Below are 18,563 nucleotides of genomic sequence, written 5' to 3' on the forward strand. Positions count from 1 at the left end.
CAGCCATGAATTGGTATGAGCATCTAGTTGAGGTTCCTGCATATGCGTGCGTTATCATCTACAATTGTCCTCATAAAATTAAATAAAAGCACGTGTTTATTATCGCGGGGTTCCAATTAAGAGACAGCTGGTACTCTTATTACACTTGCATTAAATTGAAACTTGTAATTTACATGTCCAGATGCACTTTTAAATCAAAGTATAAAACTGCATTTGCTTTGTCCGTTTTCCATTCAAAAGTATCTGGTACTCTTACCTCAGGGCTCCTCCTACCCTGTAAACTCTCTTGCAGTAGAGGAAGCATTTCCTCTGATCAACGTTTTTCCTCATGCAAGTTCTTAGAGGGATATAAACGGTCTGGGCTTTTTTGAAAGGCAGAAGATCCAGGAAGGCAAACGGTGAGTATTTAACCATTCGCGAATTAATACATGTATTGATCAAGGTCATTTTGGAATTTTTCTACTTCACCCGACCTGTCTCAGAAGCGTCTAGAATCCGATAGCTTCGCGTGCTACATTGCCTTTCTCATTGGCACTTCAGTCACCAAAACTCTAGAAACTTTAGAGCCGGCTCCTGCTCCACACTGTGGGGTGTACATGCTTCCCCTCCGGCTTTGCTTTTGTATATGCTAAGCGTTATGATTTACTCTCCTTCCCACACCCTAACACACACTTAATAATGAAATGACAAAAGCCACTCTCAACGAAGGCTTGGGCAGGCTGGTTTTTTTTGGGGGGGGGGAGCACCACACCCCCTGAGAATAAAGCCCACGCTGGCCCTCTCCGAAAAGCAAGCACGAACGGACGAATCACACAAAGACTATATTTCACGACGGAACTGAGCCCTACAGGAAGAAAGTGCCCCCACTCGGAGCGTGATCAGGAGCGCGACTTTTTGGCGCTCTTTGAGAGCGAGCCGCGAGGAGGCGGAAGACAGTCCCGGGCCAGGCGCGGGAATCGGGGCAACAGGCGCCTGAGTTCCTGAGCTTGTCGCCTTCACAGCGAGACCGGGCTGGAGTCGCTTGATTGTTCTGCAAGGTGAGGTTGGAGGGGCGGAGGTGGCAGAGGTGGCAGAGGCGAAGGCGACAGCGACTGCGACGCGGGGGTGAGTCTTGCTACCTGGCCGGGCGGGGCGGGGCCGGCCCCAGGCGACGGGTGGCGGGGGATGGCCCTTTGCCTAGTCAGCTCGCGACTCCACCGCTTCACGGAGTTTGGCGCGACTTGCCTTTTTGGCGCCTAAAAAAAATTCTCTCTCTGGAGTGGCCGAGTTCTAAGTGAGACCCTGAGGTGTCTGGCGGAGAAGCCCAGAGTCTGGGCACCCCGGGTATGGTGTACTTTTGTGTTTGGGGGGTGCGTTGTGGAGGGGTGCGGGTCGGAACCCAGGACACGCCTTTGCCTAGGGGCCTGGCTGGGGGTGAGGAGTGGGGGGGGCGGTTGCCACGGCAACCACGAGCCACGGCGGGAGCCCCGTGCCTGTCTGCCCTAGCCCGCCCGCCGGCCAGCCCGCCAGCTCACTCGCCCGCGCGCGCCGGCCGCGAGGGAACTGGGGCGCTCTGAGGTGTGCTCCAAGTGGACTGAACCAAGCAGAAAAGAGCGCGGGGGGAGGGAGCGCAGGCTCCCGGCCCCTCCCCCAGCCAGCGGGCTAGCCGGGCCGGGGACAGGGGAGGGGGGAATGGGGGCGCTGATAGCACGCCGCTAACTAGCAGTCTTCTTAAGTGAGGAGTCAAAAATGTGGGGGTCCGTGGGCGGGGGGCGGGGGGTGAGGGAAGAGATGGCACCTCCTGGGTTTGTGGTCTTGGTTTCTGGAGTTCCCAGTGCGCGTAGCTAGACTTGACATTGTAAACCCCCGCTGCTGCTGACTTGGAACCCAGTAGCGCGTCCCAGCCCTGAAGTTATGGAGGTGGGCCGGGCTTTAATTTGCTTATATCTAATGATTTTAGGAACCTCGCTTTAAAATGGCGGCATCCACTATACACCCCTGCTAAAGGCGCTCCCGGCACAGGGGCCACCTCGCACAGCGCTGCTTTTTGCTTATCCCGCTAACAGATGGCATGTGCTGCTGTTGCTGCCTCTGCCCCTACCGCTGCCACTGAGAGCAGGGCCCCTTAGCCTCTGGGTTTGCGCTAGCAACGGAAGGTAAGGCTGGAAATGAGTTTGGGTTTCTGAGACTGGCTGCCTTGCTAGGACGGAGATGAAATGCACTGCTTTTTAAACTTTATCCACTCCCGCGAAATGGCAAATAGGAAAATTAATACGGACTACAACTTGTTGCATGTTTTGGTTTGGGTTTTTTTTTAATCTTTATTCTTTTTTTAAGTTTTGCCTTTCTTTTTTCTCTTTTTCTCCTTACCCCTCCCGCTTTTCTTTTCTAACTTAAAGAAATTTCTTGCATGGCATGCCACTAACAAAAGCTTTCCATAACTGACTTTCCCATTTCTATGGGATGCCTTAGAAGGGCCACATCTCCCTGCCCGGTGTCAGTACCATGTAGCAGCTTGCTTTTGGCACCTGGGGCCAGAGGGCAAGAGGGTTGTACATTGTAGGTATTAAAAACGGTAGCTTTAGTTTTTTGCACTCAGACAGAATGTTTCTTTGACAAGAAAATAAAATTAAAACTGGGGTGCTATTGAAGTTTAACATTAGGCTATTAGTTGTGCTGTTGTCTAATGGTTATGGTGGACGTACTTTGTGTTTTCAGAATGCTGTTTATTGAAAAGTATGCACACACGTGTGTGTATATATATGTGTGTGTGTGTGTGTGTATTTTGTTCTAATTTGTTTTAGGGAGTTCTTTTCCTCTAAATATTCTTCATTGCTATTTATAAGCTGCCCCCTGATGCTCACAACCTCTCCATATGTGTATGTAAAGTTCATGGGAAAGCATCAACTAAGATAAAATTGATACCGGACTTAATTTTAAAACGATTGCTGATATATCATAGTGCTGGCTTCTTGACTTAATTAGTAAGTCTTTGGATGATTACTGATTATAGCAGTTGGAAAACAGACTGGTGATATACCTGGACAAATGACTGGACATCAACACTTAATATAATTTATCCAAATATTTCCTCCTTCTGAAGAAAGGCATATTGACAATTAGCCTTTCCAGAGACTTTGGCCTTTTCCTGATTATAGGCACATTTTCTCTTTGCCTATGCAAATTTAGTCCTTAATAAACATTAAATACTAAAGCAATTTAATTTTTTGAATTTGTAATGTTTTGGAGAAATGCTTTCACGTTTACAAAACCTTCTCTAAACATAATCCAAATAAACTTTGGTCTATAACCCAGCTGATACTAGTCTACTCCTGTGTGCTTTTTACTTTTCCCAAGCTGTAGAAGCTGGAAAGGGATGAAAATATGGTCCTGCACCTAATAAAGTCTAGTGCAGTGTTTCTGCCCAGGTACTACAGTCTACCTAGAGACAAAGACCCAAGCTGCTTACAGTGGAATTTACTGTACAGTAACTCCACACTGTTCTCAGAGACCCATGCAAAGCAATTCACACTTGAAAAAGGAGGTGCTACAGGTATAACAATAGATACTGGCTTTTTTTTCAATAGATGACAAAAACCAACTCTGATTTTTCATAATTCCATACTAAGTCCCCAGGTCTATAAGCTTCATTCACCTCTATGGGTGCTGCTCTGTGGCTGAATGATGTTGCCCCCAAAACATTATTATAAAAAGTGAAAGTATTAAACCTTGGGGCCAGAACATTATAGGTTTGAGAGCATTTCCCAGTTATTGTTCTGCTGCCTTATAATAGGGATGAGACTGGGGACTTTATATGAAAATATAAGTGAGAGAGAATTGGTCCAGTGCTGGGCTAGAGGTTGTGACTGTATGCTTTCCTCTACTCTTAAGAACCATTTCACATCTCTGATTTCCATTGCTGCTTTAAGAATGCATAATGGTTCCCCGGACTGTTATAAAATAGCTTTTCCTCAACTGTCTTCTTCAGGCATTACATAACAACTTCTTTTTAAGGAGGATAAAATCTATGGCTATGCGCTGGTCAACAAACCAGCCTGCTGTACCCATCTTTTAGTTAAATAATCTTTTGCATACATCACTGTTTACTAGATGTTGAGCTATACAGAAAAATAGGCAGTCTATAAATTTTAAAAGAACAGATTTTGTGCACAGCTTTTCATCTAAACGGAAGGCCTTTTTGTACACTTGCAAGAACCTAAACTATAAAGTAGATTACGATGTACATTCTCTTAATTGCATTCTGCTTGACTCAAATGGGTTCTCTTCTTGCCCCTCATTGTACTTCCAGGAACTTGTGAAAGTTATTATTTTTTTTAGTCAGTAGGTGTGTCATTATCTGTCCAGCTGTACACAATGAAGAAGTAAAAAGCAGCTTGGAAATTAAAAAAAAAAAAAAGGTTTTGTCTTTTGAGTGGCCGCACAGCACTACACATTGCTGGAACGGTGACAAGCACTTGGCTGTTGTACAGATGTTGACAATGTAGCTTCAAGTACAGCTCTGTTCTCCATTCAGCTGTCTTTGCATCTAGGAAAGGGGGAGGGAAGAAAAGAAGTGAAATCCTTAAAGTGATGAAGCTATTCATTCATAAAATTATACTTGTACTCTGCTTCTAGTGAAATAAAGTCAAGAAGGTGGCAGACTTTTTTTTTAATAAAAACTTTTGTCTACTAGGATTACAAATGGGGATTCAGGAAGTGCAAAGAATAAATAGCAGTGCATTTTAGACAAATATCTTGATCCTGTCCTGTCGTTAAAGTAAAATAATGGCCACTGCCACGTTAAGATGCTCAAGAGTCTGAAAGAGGTACAGGTTGCAACCACGTTTACTTCATAAAGATGCTTCCATATTCTTGATTTTTGTTGTTATTTTGAGACAGGATCTCACTCTGTAGCTTAGGCTTGCCTTGAATTCCTGCTCTTAATGCTCAGCTGGGGTTACAGTGCTTTCCAAGGGTAAATAAACAGGTTTCTAATAAGCAGTAACAATATATTTATACGAATGATATTCCTTTGTTGCTAAGAAATGTTTCACTCTACATAGTACACTTTCAGAAAAAGGGTCATTTCTTAGAACTAAAGAGGAAGCAACAATGAAGGGATTTGATTTGTGTGTGTGCGTGTGTGTGTGTGTGTGTGTGTGTGTGTGTGTGTGTGTGTGTGTTGTTTTTCTTTGTAGCTAGTGCTAGAATTGTACTTCAGAATTCATTTTATAAAATGTAGTTGTCCTACGGCTGCACTGTTTCCCCAAGACTAATTTCAGCTTAAGTGGCCTTATTTCTTCAACCTCCTGAGTAGCTGGGAATATTGGCGTGCACTACCATGCCCAGCTTCTCTTTATAACAACCATGAAAAGAAAAGTTAGGGGGAAGAGGGGCCAGATTAGAAATTTAAGACTCCATTAGTCACGCTTGTTAAAATATTACGTCCACTCTCAAGTCCTTCTCTCAGCAGCATTAAGTTGGCTGACAAGTAGAAAGGATTTGTTTATGATTTGGGGCAGGAGTTTGTTTTGTACCTGTACAAGGAGTGCAGTGTGTGTGAGCAGTTCTGCTCACAAGTGTGTGAGCAGAAAGAATGCCTCCAATTGAGAAAGGGCAGTCTAGGTAGAAATGCAGGGGGCTAGCACTGGAGAATTCTGCCTTGCTCTTTGATCTCCTCACTCCATGGGAGCATCCTAGAGACTGATGGTTGGCTGGATTGGGTTTTCTGTTGCCGGTTCTTCGAATTGGTTCTAATGTGTACCCGTCTGATTCTGAGAGTTCTGAGCTTCTTGTGTGGAAATTTCGGAAAGGTTTCCTTAGTGTCATTCAGGTGTCGTCGGTGTCCCAGCGTATCCGTGCCAGGTAGGCTCCTGGATCTCTTTACCTTATATCCTCAGTGCTTTCTTGTCTAGGTAAAAATTTTAGAAAATTAAAGATTCGATCTGTATTTCTCATTTGCTCTTGCACTTTACGTGTACGATTTTACGTAATGTTGTTTCTATTATTATTAAGTAAAAAAAAAAAAGAGCAATTATCTATATTGGGTTGAATGGCTTGCTGAGAGCCATACTGGTGACTCAAAATGAGGCCAGCGCTATGCATTTAATGGCAGCTTTTAGGATGAGACCTTAAAGAATGACCTGAAAGCTAAGTGTTACTTTTCTGTCACCAGAAATTACGTTTAATGTACATCCTCTGTATCCCAGGCAAATCATCTTCCCCATGCAGTTATGTAGATATAGTTCTTTTTAACAGGCTCGGGAGATTAAAAAAGAGTAGACAAAAGAAAAATTGTTACCCAGGTGCCTCCTGACATGTGTGAAATATGAAATTGGTGAAATATGAAAAGACTACTGGACACTGTCTCTTTTTCACACAGTGTCTGTTTACAGTGTGGATTTGCATGGGTTTCTATTTACCAATATATGGAAGCGTATGGTGTCTCTTTGTACCATATCTAGAAAGCAAAGCCATTATAAACAGGACAGGAGCTGCCATTTCTGATATTATATCTACAGTTGTCTTTTGTGCTCAGAGGACTATTGGTTTTTAGGCAGAGCTCTTGCCGTTTCTCCTTATGTGGCAATATCAGTACACACACACACACACACACACACACACACACACACACACACACACACACACACTAGGATTGGAGAACAGGGTGGGAGGGATATCTTGTTGGAAAACAGTGAAAAGCTCGAATTTCACTTTTGGTTTTTACACTTCTAACTTTATGGACAAAACAACAGCAAAGAAAAGCAGAACAAAAGTGTCACATGTGGTGTGTGTGTGTGTGTGTGTGTGTGTGTGTGTATGTGTGTGTGTGTGTAAAATAACAGAATTCCTAAGCTATTTTCCTTTACATATGCAGATAATGAATCTGTTGCTTTATTAAAATTAGTTAAAGAGCACATACCCACATCAGGTGGCTAACAACCGTGTCTGGCATCCTCAGGCGCACACACACACACACACACACACACACACACACACACACACACACTCATGTATTCAAGAAATAATAAAAATAACTTTTCCAAAAGATTAGGTTTCTGGTCTAGAAGAAAGTATAAAAGTACTTGGGAGGCTAATTAGGAAAGAGGAAAGGAATTGAGGAAAGGGAAATATGAGTAAGAGGAGGGTAATAGGGGATGACTATACACTAAGTACATTTTATACAGGTATAAACCTGTAATAATGAAATTTATTGTTTTGTACAATTAATATGGTCTAATGAAATACTATTTACTTTTGGTTTTCTGAGACAGGGTTTCTCTGTGTAGCCTTGGCTGTCCTGGAGCTCACTCTGAAGGCCAGGCTGTCCTCAAACTCACAGAGATCCACTTGCCTGTGCCTCCAGAGTGCTGGGATTACAGAAGTGTGCCACCGTGCCCTGCTGAAATACTCTTTAAAAGAAAGAAAGACAGAAAGAAAGGTTAGACTTGTGCTTTACAAAGTAGTCCTTCTGGATTCTGTTTACATTATGTAGAGGTATACTCGACAAGACTCAAGGCATGCAGGTAAGGCCTCATAGTTCACCTTAATACTGGAGTCAAGAGTTTGCCTTTGTAAGTGCTTGCTCAGCTGATGATGTGCTTGTGGATACTGTTGTCAGAGGGCACATTACTGTTTCTGAAAAGTCTTGCAGTCTGTAATTGAGGAGAATCCCAAAGAAGGTGGGGACTATTTCTTCTCAGCAGCGGTTCTGAGAACTTAACTCCCGGCTCATTTATGTCACTATCCCACCAGCCTCCTAAATGTTATCCAGAAGTATCAACTGAAAGACTGTACTGTAAATAGCCATGCTTTATGTCTACAAGCTTCAGATACATACAAAAAATTGGGGCGCGTGAGGAGCTGCTTGGGTGCCGAGCCTATGTTATTTGATCTGTTCTATGGAGGCCTACAGCAGTGGCCTCAGCTGCAGACAGACCTTGTGTCAGAAAAGTTTTGAAGGGAAGCTTGAGGCTGGATTCAGATTGACATGGACTACAAGGGCAAACATTTTGGAGAAAACCCTAGACTTTATCGGGATTGTTCGTTTTGATGTTTCAAAACAGGGTTTCACTGTGTAGCCTTGGCTGTCCTAGAACTCTGTACATCAGGCTGGCATCAAACTCACAGATATTAAAGGTGTGTGCCATCACTGCCTGGGTTAGCAGGAATTTTGTTCACTGGCTGCCCCTTTATCGTGTATAAATCCGCTTTATTATAGAGATAAACTTTGTTCTGTGGAGGAACTCATTTGTATATACTGAGAAATTCTATGTAACAAAAATAGCAAGACAAAATATTTTTCCTTTATTACTTAAACTCTGCCCCCCCATACTTGTGATTGAGAACTTGACTGACTGGGGAAATGTACCATAGTGCTTTGCATTTCCCTATGCTGAAAAGAAAAGCATATCTCTGTATTTTGTGAAGAGTGTGATTTTCCTAATGTTAGTAATAAGGAACTACAAAGTGATTCACATAGGTAAAACTCATATATGCATATATCACTGAATGTGTACAAGTAATTTTGTAAAATTATCACAGTGATAAAATGATGATGATGATGATGATGATGATGATGATGATGATGATGATAGGAGAGAGAAACTCTAAGAAGCTTCTTCCTGTGATGCAAGGCTGCAAGTTCTAATACCTACTGATCAGGTGTGTGAAAACTATGCTGCATAACGTTGATCCTGAGTTAACATGATAGAGTGGGCTGTGTCAGTAGTTTTAGTATTTGAGACTAAATACTTTTACTAATTTCATCTACTACTCTAGCATTCATTAAAATGCAGCAAAATGTCCAAATGACAAGCTATGTGACCTCTGCTAAGTGCATTGGTATTTTGTAATTTACACTTCTCATTTCAGTCATGGGCCATACAATAGCCCTTTTTATTGTCTTGTGTCTATCCCCAAAGAAATCTCAGTAATATTTTTAGCTATCTAAGAAAACAATTCAAATAAAAGTGCTCAAAATGGTGACAAGCAATGACAGGAAATGCTGGTTGCCCTGGTCTCCTTCATAACTAAGTGAGGCCCCAGCTGCCTGACTGGCTTTAAACTTCCTGTTTGAGGGCTGCTTGGGTCAAAAGTAGCTGTGTTTTCCATATAGAGATTTTTTTTCTTTATTCTGTAAGGCCACAATAAATCTGTCACTGGACTGCATATTTTGTATATTTTATGGACTGAATCATGTGGTTTGAGTTTAATTTGGAAGGCAGTGCTTTTACAATCAAGATTTTTTTTTAACCCTGACATGTGCAGCTTTGGGGTCTGGGATTGCACTGGCCTCCAAAAATTTATGACTTTATTTACACAATAGTGATTGCTGAGGAGGGCATTTCCTGCTAGTTAATGACTGGTTGGAAGGCTCAACAGTCCAAATCCAGGGGGAGAGGACCATTCATTAAATGCCAAGAAGGGGCCGGACCTCCTTTTTCATGAAGTGGTAGGGAGAAAGTGAAACTGCATTTTACCTTTTGAATTGCCCAGGACATGGAAAGCAGGCGGGGGTGGGGCCTCATGGCATGGGGAATGGGGTCTGTTTTCCTGATAGCAACATGCTAAGTCTTTCCCTTAGGTTGTCAAACAGGGTCTTGGGCCAAGAAGGTGTTAGCTTTATGTTGTCAGTGGACAGAGATCCAATAAAGTCGTGGGCACCTAACTGGCCACTGAAAATGCTCAACCAGAAGGTGTTACAGCTACTTTAAAACCCATGTAATATCACATGATTGAATTTTTTAATTGGTTGAATATCTGATGATGACTAAAGTAGACAAGAACTTAGAAAGGAATGGAAGGCATGGCGTCTTTGAAGGTCACCTTTGAAAGACACCAGCAGGTGTACACACTGTATGTTACTTCGTAATCTATTAAAGATAAACAATATTCATGAAGCCTGCTTTATCATTTGTGGAAGTACCTTGATGGGGAGCTGTAATGGTAACCATTTAACCCATAACATCTCCAGGAAACAGTTTGTTCTTCTGTAACGCTTGCCTGCTGTAAACCAGCTGAAGTGTGAAGAACGTGGCATTGATTTAGAGCAAAAACAGAATTAAGACCAAGGCTGAGTTCATATCTAGGAATCCCTGACTTCCTGGCCTGTCCTTCACTCCCCTTAGCTTGTTAAGCCTCCAATTTGCCGACTAGTTCAATGTTTATAAAAGATAAACATCTGTTCTGAGTTCTTTTAGTAGGTACATCCACATGAAAACAGTTGTGTGACACTCCCCCACCCCAGAACTTGGCTTGTTCCTTTACTTGAAATGAAAGCTCTTTTATATCTTCCAAACTTGGTGGGGGGTAGAAGGACTGAGCTGGAGTTCTAAGCCACAGGCAATCACCAAAAGCCAGACACCTGGATTTCTTCATGGGAACAAGTAATCTGTCACATGCAGAACAAACCAAATATTAAGTTTCAGTTTTGAGTCTGGCAAATGTCATTATATACATTTAAAATATTCAGTAATCCAGGGATTGGTGGTCATTACCACTTCACAAAAATGAAAAGGGTTTTGAAATTTTGAATGCTCTACAAATAAACTGTATATCCATTAGAGTTGTTACTAGTAGACGGTTCTTTCAGCAGATTTTTTAAACAAAAAAGTGAATGATGAAATAAAAAGATGTGTCAAAACACGATTTTATTGTTTAAAAACTTGAATTCAAATGTTATGAATCACTAAAGTTTTGCTGGATTGAATTAATGACAGTATTCTTACTTACAAAATGTTTTGGGCTAAAAGCCAACAAAGTTTTCCCAAGCAGATATCTTATTGGCCCGAATATTACATTCATGCATAAAACAACATGGCTGCATTTAAGCAATAATGCTCAAACCTTACAAGTAACTTGTTCTGCAAGTTGAAATATGCCTTTCCATTTTCCTGACATTCTTATTTGGCTTAGCAAACTCTTACTGTAGAGTTAATCTAAAAGTATATTTTAAGGTTCAAGTATTTTAGTTTTAATTACTGGTGACAAAATGTGAAGGTTTACCCTGCTCTTTTGGGGTGTAATAAGATTTCCTTGTTCTATTTGCTTATTCAGTTCTTGTAGTTTTCGAGTGTCAGGAAAAGACTGATCAACACACAAGGAAATTCATGTAGTCAGCTGGAGTTAGCATCTCTTCAGAACAAAAGTGCATAGAGTGGGCGCCAAGAACATATCAAAACATATGATAATGAAGTTAGGCATTTTGGGTGGGATTTACTTCAAATTCATGCACATGTGTATTGAGTTAGGATATAAAGTGTATTTATTACTATCTGTTACTATCAACCAAACGTTTACAGGCTGATGTTTCAGGATATGTTAATTCAAACTAGGTCAGAATATATTTTTTTCCTTTCTGAATTTTTGAGAGAATGGTGATCAAGGGATGCTGGGGCCTTTGGTGCCTATATACTTAGTGATGTTGTTTAAGTGCCTTGGTAGCTATGTGCCTGTTTCCAAATATCTAAGATGTTCATGGAAATGATTACTCAAAAAAGGAAGATAATAACCATATTGCCTTTCCAGTAATTAAAACCAGGAGCAGAAAATGAAAAAGATTTACTCCCCTGACCAGATATGATGTTAAGCACTGAATGCAATCCATCAGGAGATTTGAATCATCCTTATAAGTTTTCACAGTCTGTTTATATTCCATCAAATCAAATCATTGGTGGGAGGAAAATGTTGTCTTCTAGGGTACTGTAGCTTGTCTTCACCCTCCCTATGTCTGTGGGCATGATCTTTCCCAGTGCTATCAAATCCCTTTTCTGTCCTGGAAGTACTGAATTCATTCCCAAAGGCATCTTCCTGTGGGTATCCTTTAGCGTCTTAAAGCAATACTGTTTTCTCAGCTCGAAGGACTTGAAATGCAGTTGGGCCTTTCATCATACACATTGAATTGTTAAACTCAAGTTACTGTCCTAAAAATAAAACCTCAGCACTGATGACTTCACACCTAAACTCCGTGAGTTTGTAACTCCCTCCGCAAAAATGCTACATTTAAAGCTTAAGAATAGGAAAAGATACACACCCACTCATTGTGTAATTTGCAATCCATTTATGAAATGAGATGTAAAAACACTAACCACTCAGACAAGCTAGTATAACAATCGTCAAAGCATTGTATATGTTACTTTATTCATAGTGATAAAACAAACAAAATATGATGATGAGTGAGTTTGCTTGCATTTCCACACCCTAACAGTAACATTTTTCTTATTATATTTGCTTAAGTTCTTTTTAGAAAGCAAAATTCCATATGTTTGGGGCAAGAGGCCACCTTTGCCTATAGTATCTCTTTTACTACCAGCAACATTTGCAGAGTAGGTTGGATAAGTCAGTTCCAGTAAGCATGTTGTTGGTTATGTTTTGAGTGTCGGCCACATTGTTTTTCTTTAGCTTCTGGGGGTAATGTAATAGACTGCCTGGCAAATTAATAGTGAGAAGCAAAAATTTTGACAAGATGTACCAAAAGCCATTGAAATCGCAGCTATCATTCATGTAAATGTATCCTTCTAGTTCTTTTTTTAATGTGTATCCCAGGCTGGCCTCAAACTCCAGATCCTCCTGTCTCTGTCTCCTTCAGCAAATCCTACTGGCCTGAGCCACCAGAACTGGCTAGTTTTTTCCTTCCTTCAATCTGTTTAAAATTGGTATTGTGATCTGTTGTGAAACATTCCTTACAAATTACATTTGGAACTTTAATTTTGGTATATGGAACTTAAAGCCTTTGGCAGGTGAATTTGTTTATTATGAGTGGTGGCTAACCTTAGCAGTCAGTCAGACTAATTTTCTTCTAGAATGGAGGAAGAAGAAGAAAGGAGGAAAGTGTGTGTGTGTGTATGAGAGAGAGAGAGAGAGAGAGAGAGAGAGACAGAGACAGAGACAGAGACAGAGACACACAGATAGAGAGACAGAGAAGAGAGAGACAGAGACAGAGAGACAGAGACAGAGATTCTAAGTTTGCTTGGGTCATTCTTTAGATCACATTCCTCATCTTTGTTGAACTGTTCTGGCCAAATGAATGTTCTGATGTTGCTATGGCTTTCAGTGGACGTTTTGTGAGTTGTTGTGGGAGGTTCATCCTTTGGTTCCAAGAATTGAAACCAGCAGTGACAGGGCATGAGGAAAACCAAGCCCGATGTCTCAGCCCCTAGTAGGATGCTTCTGCCCATGTCATCTCTCATCTTAGATAAACAAAACAAGAAAAACCAAACCAAACCAAAATGGCAGGTCTTCTTCCAGTTGGCTTTCCCCTGAGCCCTATATAGAAATTCTCGGGAAGCATGTGTTTAGAGTTTAGAGATTTCCTTGCCCTATCTAGAGCAGAACAAGCTTAGGATAGGAAGTCAGAAAATAAATCAGCAGTCATTGCTTCTGTGTGACTTTGCTCAATATGGATACTGTGGGAGAATCTAACCAGTGGAATCGAGGTGCTAGAGGCTGAGGCTTCTCCTAGCTCTTCTCTGGGCTAGCAGGCACAGTGATGTTGGGAACACTTGGGTGGCAAGAGAACCAGTGTTTACAGCCACCTTCACCTCCAGAAATGTATTAGACTTTTAAATCAATCTTAATATCTGTAGGCAGCAGTTTATATATAGGAATAAAATTTGAACCCCCATTTTCACACCCAATAAAAATGTCCTGTAATAGGTGTTTATTCAGAGTCAACTGACATTTATTGAACAATTACTGTGTGCCAGATGGTCTGTTAGGTACTTTATTTGTTCTGACAAAATTTTCTTTTAGTATGAAATATCATTTGTTCTAGCCAATCAGGTATTCTCTTTGGTGTCTAATACACACCAGGCTAAAAACTTTACCCTCAAGTCTTTGCATACCTTTTACATATACTTCCCATGGGAACAATACACTTATTCATCTCATATTCTCTTAGTGGTTTGAGGACTAGCTCCTTATCTTTCTGCTTTTACCTTTCAGGTGCTGGGATTGTAAGTGTGAATCACCACAACAATAAAAAACTCGTACATCTTTGAGGTTATTGTGGTGATCAAAACCAGCATTTCTCACTCAGTTTATATTACCACATGCTCCAGGGAATTTGTTTCCTTCAAAAAATTTAATTAAAATATAATTAGTTCATTTCCCCCCTTCCCTATTCTCCCACCAACCCTTACCATGTAACACCCTTTCTTAAATATATAAGTGCAACCAGTATAGTCCCTCTCTCTCTCTCTCTCTCTCTCTCTCTCTCTCTCTATATATATATATATATATATATATATATATACATATATATATATATATACATATGTATACATATGTATACATATATATACATACACACACACACACACACACACACACACATATATATATATATATAAAGATAATGGTACTTGTATTGTATAATTTCAAGGATGACCACTTGCTAATGAATAACCAATTGGTCTTGGGGCCATTCCCGAGGAAAGCTATTTCTCTTGCTCATAGCATTTCTTAGTTACCTGTAGTTCTTTATCTAGAGTCTGGGCCCTCATGAGATTTTCCCCATGTCAAATGGTGTCAAATGGTGTTGTTTTTGTTCAGCTCGTGTTTAGGCAGTCATATTGTTGAGACTTCCTGGGTGTGACTTCTCTGTCATTTCTAGAAGATGCAGTCTTGCAGCAGACTTCCCATTTCTCTGGTTCTTACAATCTTTTCACCCCTCTTCCAAGATAGTCCCTGAGCCTTGGGTGTAGGAGTTGTGTTGTACATTTACCAAGTGGAACTGGGTAACATGCAATCACTTGTTCTCAGCATTTTGATCAGTTGTGGTTTTCTATAATGATCTCTATCTGCTGCAAAGTGAAGTTCCTTTAATGAGTCATGGTAACTGTACTTAGTTGTGGGTATAAGGATAAACATTTAAAATATAGTGAGGAATTATGTTGGCTTAGTAAAATGGAGGTTGTAGGCTGTTCTCTAATATCCATGACTACGCTAACCTCAGGTAGGTAGCTTGTTTCCAGGAACAAGCATGATTTCCCCCCTGTTGAGCAGGCCTTACCTCCAAATACAGAGCTGTTGGTTACTGCTGAAGTCCGCACGCCACTAGTATACCCTTAGGGCTATCACGCCATGCTGGTTATTGTTGTGGTTCATAGGCATCATGTATGGGTAATATTATTGATTGATTGATTACCTCCTTTGGAAGCTCGCATGAGACTTCCTGGTGCCGTGAAAGCTTTAGAGAGCAGAATTTTAGATCACATGCAACTGGGGTCCTCTGTTTCTTGTGCATGGTGTCTTCAGCAATAAGTTTCAGTGCATTTTCTTTTGAGGGTCATGTGTATGCATGCTTGTGTGTGTGTATGATTAATATTGTAATAAATACCAAAGAAATGACGACCTGTTTGTTGAGCTTAAGGTGGAAAAATTCCAGCAACGAAGACAAAGGTGAGTGATGAGAGAGCATTTCCAAACATACCTCTCTTAAAATGGCCTTTCAGTAAAAGCTATTGCCTCCACCTCTGGCCATCTGCATTGCATTCAGAGGAACATTTACTTTAGAATGCCAAATGCCTTGTCTTTTTCAAAAGTGGGGAAGTCTGGGTTTTTTGGAGTTGTAAGGGCCATTCACTTCTAAGCAATTTCAGTTCATTTTTTTTTCTTGTGTTAGTTCACCATCAGAACTCCTTCTTGCCCCCCAGTTACAGACTTCACCTTATGCTTGTTTGTTTAACATCAACTCGGAGCACACCAGTATTCCTAAGTATTGGTGTTGACAATGTTCCTGCATGTCCTCTTTATTTAACCAAAGATTGGATTCTTGCACCAACTAAATTGAACGTTCTGCTCCTTATGTATGTAATATGAGTAGTTCATATGACACAGATGGTAATTTATTTGACTTCAGTCGAGATGCAATACAACTTCGTGTGAAAAAAAAGTAACTCTACAAAATTCAGGAACAAAAGGCAATCACATCATTTACATTTTTATTTTTGCCATCAACTTTTTGTAACACATCAACCCTGGCATCCCACCCAAACAGTCTTTGCCTGGGAAACTCACTATAACTTTCCTCAGCAATAAGTATGGTAGTCACTGTTGTCTTGTTTAAAAAAAAAAACATTTACAGATCTATTACAAGTTTGCAATATGACAGTCTAAGTGCAAAATACTTTCCCCTGTCTCCTGAAACAGGGACAGATGCAAATACACATTGGAAAATTCTTAACTTATACTTCATCGAGAGTTCTAGGGTATCTTGCTTTATTTTATGTGTGTGCCTGTATGTAGTAATAGTAGGAGTAGGAGCTGCTGCTATTAATCTGTTTGAGTTGATTATCTCTCTATGCAATAATCGGCCTAAAATAAAGCAATCATGAATTTACTTAAGTATAATGTTAGATGATAACCAGTTTTTAGTTTCAGAGTGGGCCTAACTTCAGAATCATCCACTAGGCAGTAAAGTAAAATAAAAGGAGTATTGTTTATGTTACTGGTTTCTTATATTGAATATTGTGTATATGAAATGCTTGAGACCAGAAGTGTTTCAGATTTAAGTTTTTTTTTTAATTTTAGATTTTTTTTGAATATGAACAGTGAAGTCTCTTTGGAATTAGATCCAAGCCTAAACCTTAACTTTATTTATGTTTCATATATACTTTGTGAGAAATTTTCTGTATTAAAATATGAAGTTACTCATGAAGCAAAGTTTTATCATATGGAATTTTCTACTTAGAGCACCGTACCAGTGTTTTAAAAAAGTCTATTTTTTTTTCAGTACCACACTCTAAGCTTTTTGCTTTTTACATATCAGATTAGGGATCCTCAACCTGTGGTAACAGCCACTTGTTCTATGCAAAACTCTTTGGTAAGCAATTTACAGATACTATCTCCTCTGATCTTCAGAGCAACTCTGTGAGCTTGGTGTTCTCATGAATATTATTACAGATGGGGACTCCTGAGCTGTGAGAGATGCAGTAACATGCCTGGAACGTTCTGCTAATAAACAGAAGCACCACTATCTAACCCTAATGCCCTAACTCCAGAGGTTAGCTAAGCATTTAGACCCCTTATTTACATTATAGAAGTATAAAACTGCTTGAAGAACTAGAGTATGCCACCTGTATTTTCACCTGTTGGCCAACTACGACTAAGGAACTGGATCAAAGTAGGAACCATCTGGAACAGCACATGATGTAGATTTTACAATTTGCTTCCAAGTTATAGAATTATATGCTATGAAGGGGATAGGGAGAGAAGTATCATACAATAACTATACAATAGTGGAGGCTAAGTCGGCTTGGGACAGTGTGTTAATAACAGCATCCCTAAATGTTCCAGACTTTTTCAATGAGAGCTTTGCTATGGAAGTACCTGAACTTTTTGCTTAGGTTTTTAGTTTTTTTATTTTATATGTTTTGGAGTTTTGGGTGTTTTTTCTTGTTATGTATGTATGTGTACCACATGTGTGCTAGGTGCTCTTGGAGGCCAAAAGAAGGCATAAGATACCCTGGAATTGGAGATATAGGTGGATGTTGGGAATTGAGTCTGGGTCTTCTGGAAGAGTAACCAGTGATCTTCATCACTGAGAATCTTTCAAGGCACAGTTATTGGTATTTTGTTTTGAGATGGGGTTTCACTGTGTAGCCCTGGCTGGCCTTGAACTAGTTGAACAACAGATCACACTGGCCTTGAACTCATTAGAAATGGGCATGTCTCTGTCTCGCCCCAACCCCTGCTCCAAGTATTGTCAGCTTTACATTTTTTATGCGCTTCCGAAAAAGCTTTAAAGAACTTTCCTGTCTCCTCATATCCTCAACCATATGCAATTACTAGTGGGCTCCCTCTATCTCAAAATTTGCCTGTTCTGGACATTCTGCTGAATGCAAGGATAAAAGGCCATACCTGGCCTTTCCTAATATTTTCATGAGTCTGTATTACTTAGAATATTTTAATGTAAAGTGGTAAATGCATAGAGCTTATCCACAGCACATTTTAAATAATGAGTTAGCCTGCTGTGGTGCTTCACTTATATCTACAGCACTTAGATATCTGAGGCATGAGTCCAGCCTAGGCTACATAGCAAATTCAAAATCAGCCTGGGATACACAGGAGATTCTATCTCAAAATAACAACAACAACCATAAAAAATAAATTATAGGTTTTTCCCTGATATTTTACCTTCTGGTATCTTTTTCATTTTAATTTTCCTTTCACTCTATCTGCTTTTCGTTGTTGATCTTGTATTTGTTTTTCAATCAGTATATTTTACCAGGCATGTGCTATAAATCAGCCATTTGTCCAGGTTCTGAAGAAGACCTAACAGCTGAGCAAGTATTGAATGTCAATGTTAGGATAAGGAACCTAGATTATTTTCTGTAAGCCAAATACCACAAAGTATTGCCATATTTATCACCTTAGATGTTTTTTAATGGCTTAATTTTATTACTTAAAATTTGCCCTCATATAAGTCGTATGTGGGTTGTAATTGTGTATTTGGAAATATATACATATGTGCATATAACAACAATTAATTTAAAAAGTCCATGGATTTGACATGGAGCAAAGAGGGGTATATGGGAGGGTTGGAAGGAATTAAAGGGAAGGGTGAAATGATGTAGTTGTAT

The 18,563-nt window shown here is 40.2% G+C and overlaps 1 protein-coding gene across 17 annotated transcripts in view; it reads left to right on the plus strand.

Moving 5' to 3' along the window:
* The first annotated feature begins 302 nt into the window (after nucleotides 1–302).
* The window catches only part of MBNL3 (muscleblind like splicing regulator 3), a 99,883-nt gene continuing 81,622 nt past the window's right edge, over nucleotides 303–18,563 (plus strand). For 6 of the 17 annotated variants that reach the window (XM_084790108.1, XM_084790124.1, XM_084790123.1 and 3 more), the window contains exons 1-2: nucleotides 1,164–1,323; nucleotides 1,940–2,135. Coding sequence is in view for 1 of the 17 variants with exons in the window: in XM_084790109.1 (XP_084646235.1) it covers nucleotides 1,894–1,899 (6 nt within the window). In the remaining 16 variants the exon portion in view is untranslated. Of the gene's footprint in view, nucleotides 399–885; nucleotides 1,105–1,163; nucleotides 1,324–1,763; nucleotides 1,900–1,939; nucleotides 2,136–2,174; nucleotides 2,539–5,824; nucleotides 5,845–18,563 lie in introns of those variants that run through there. The other 11 variants (XM_084790120.1, XM_084790112.1, XM_084790117.1 and 8 more) reach the window with 10 other exon arrangements.

This window comes from Acomys minous (assembly GCF_964271855.1).
Source record: "Acomys minous genome assembly, chromosome: 7".
Classification (NCBI taxonomy): Eukaryota; Metazoa; Chordata; class Mammalia; order Rodentia; family Muridae; genus Acomys; species Acomys minous.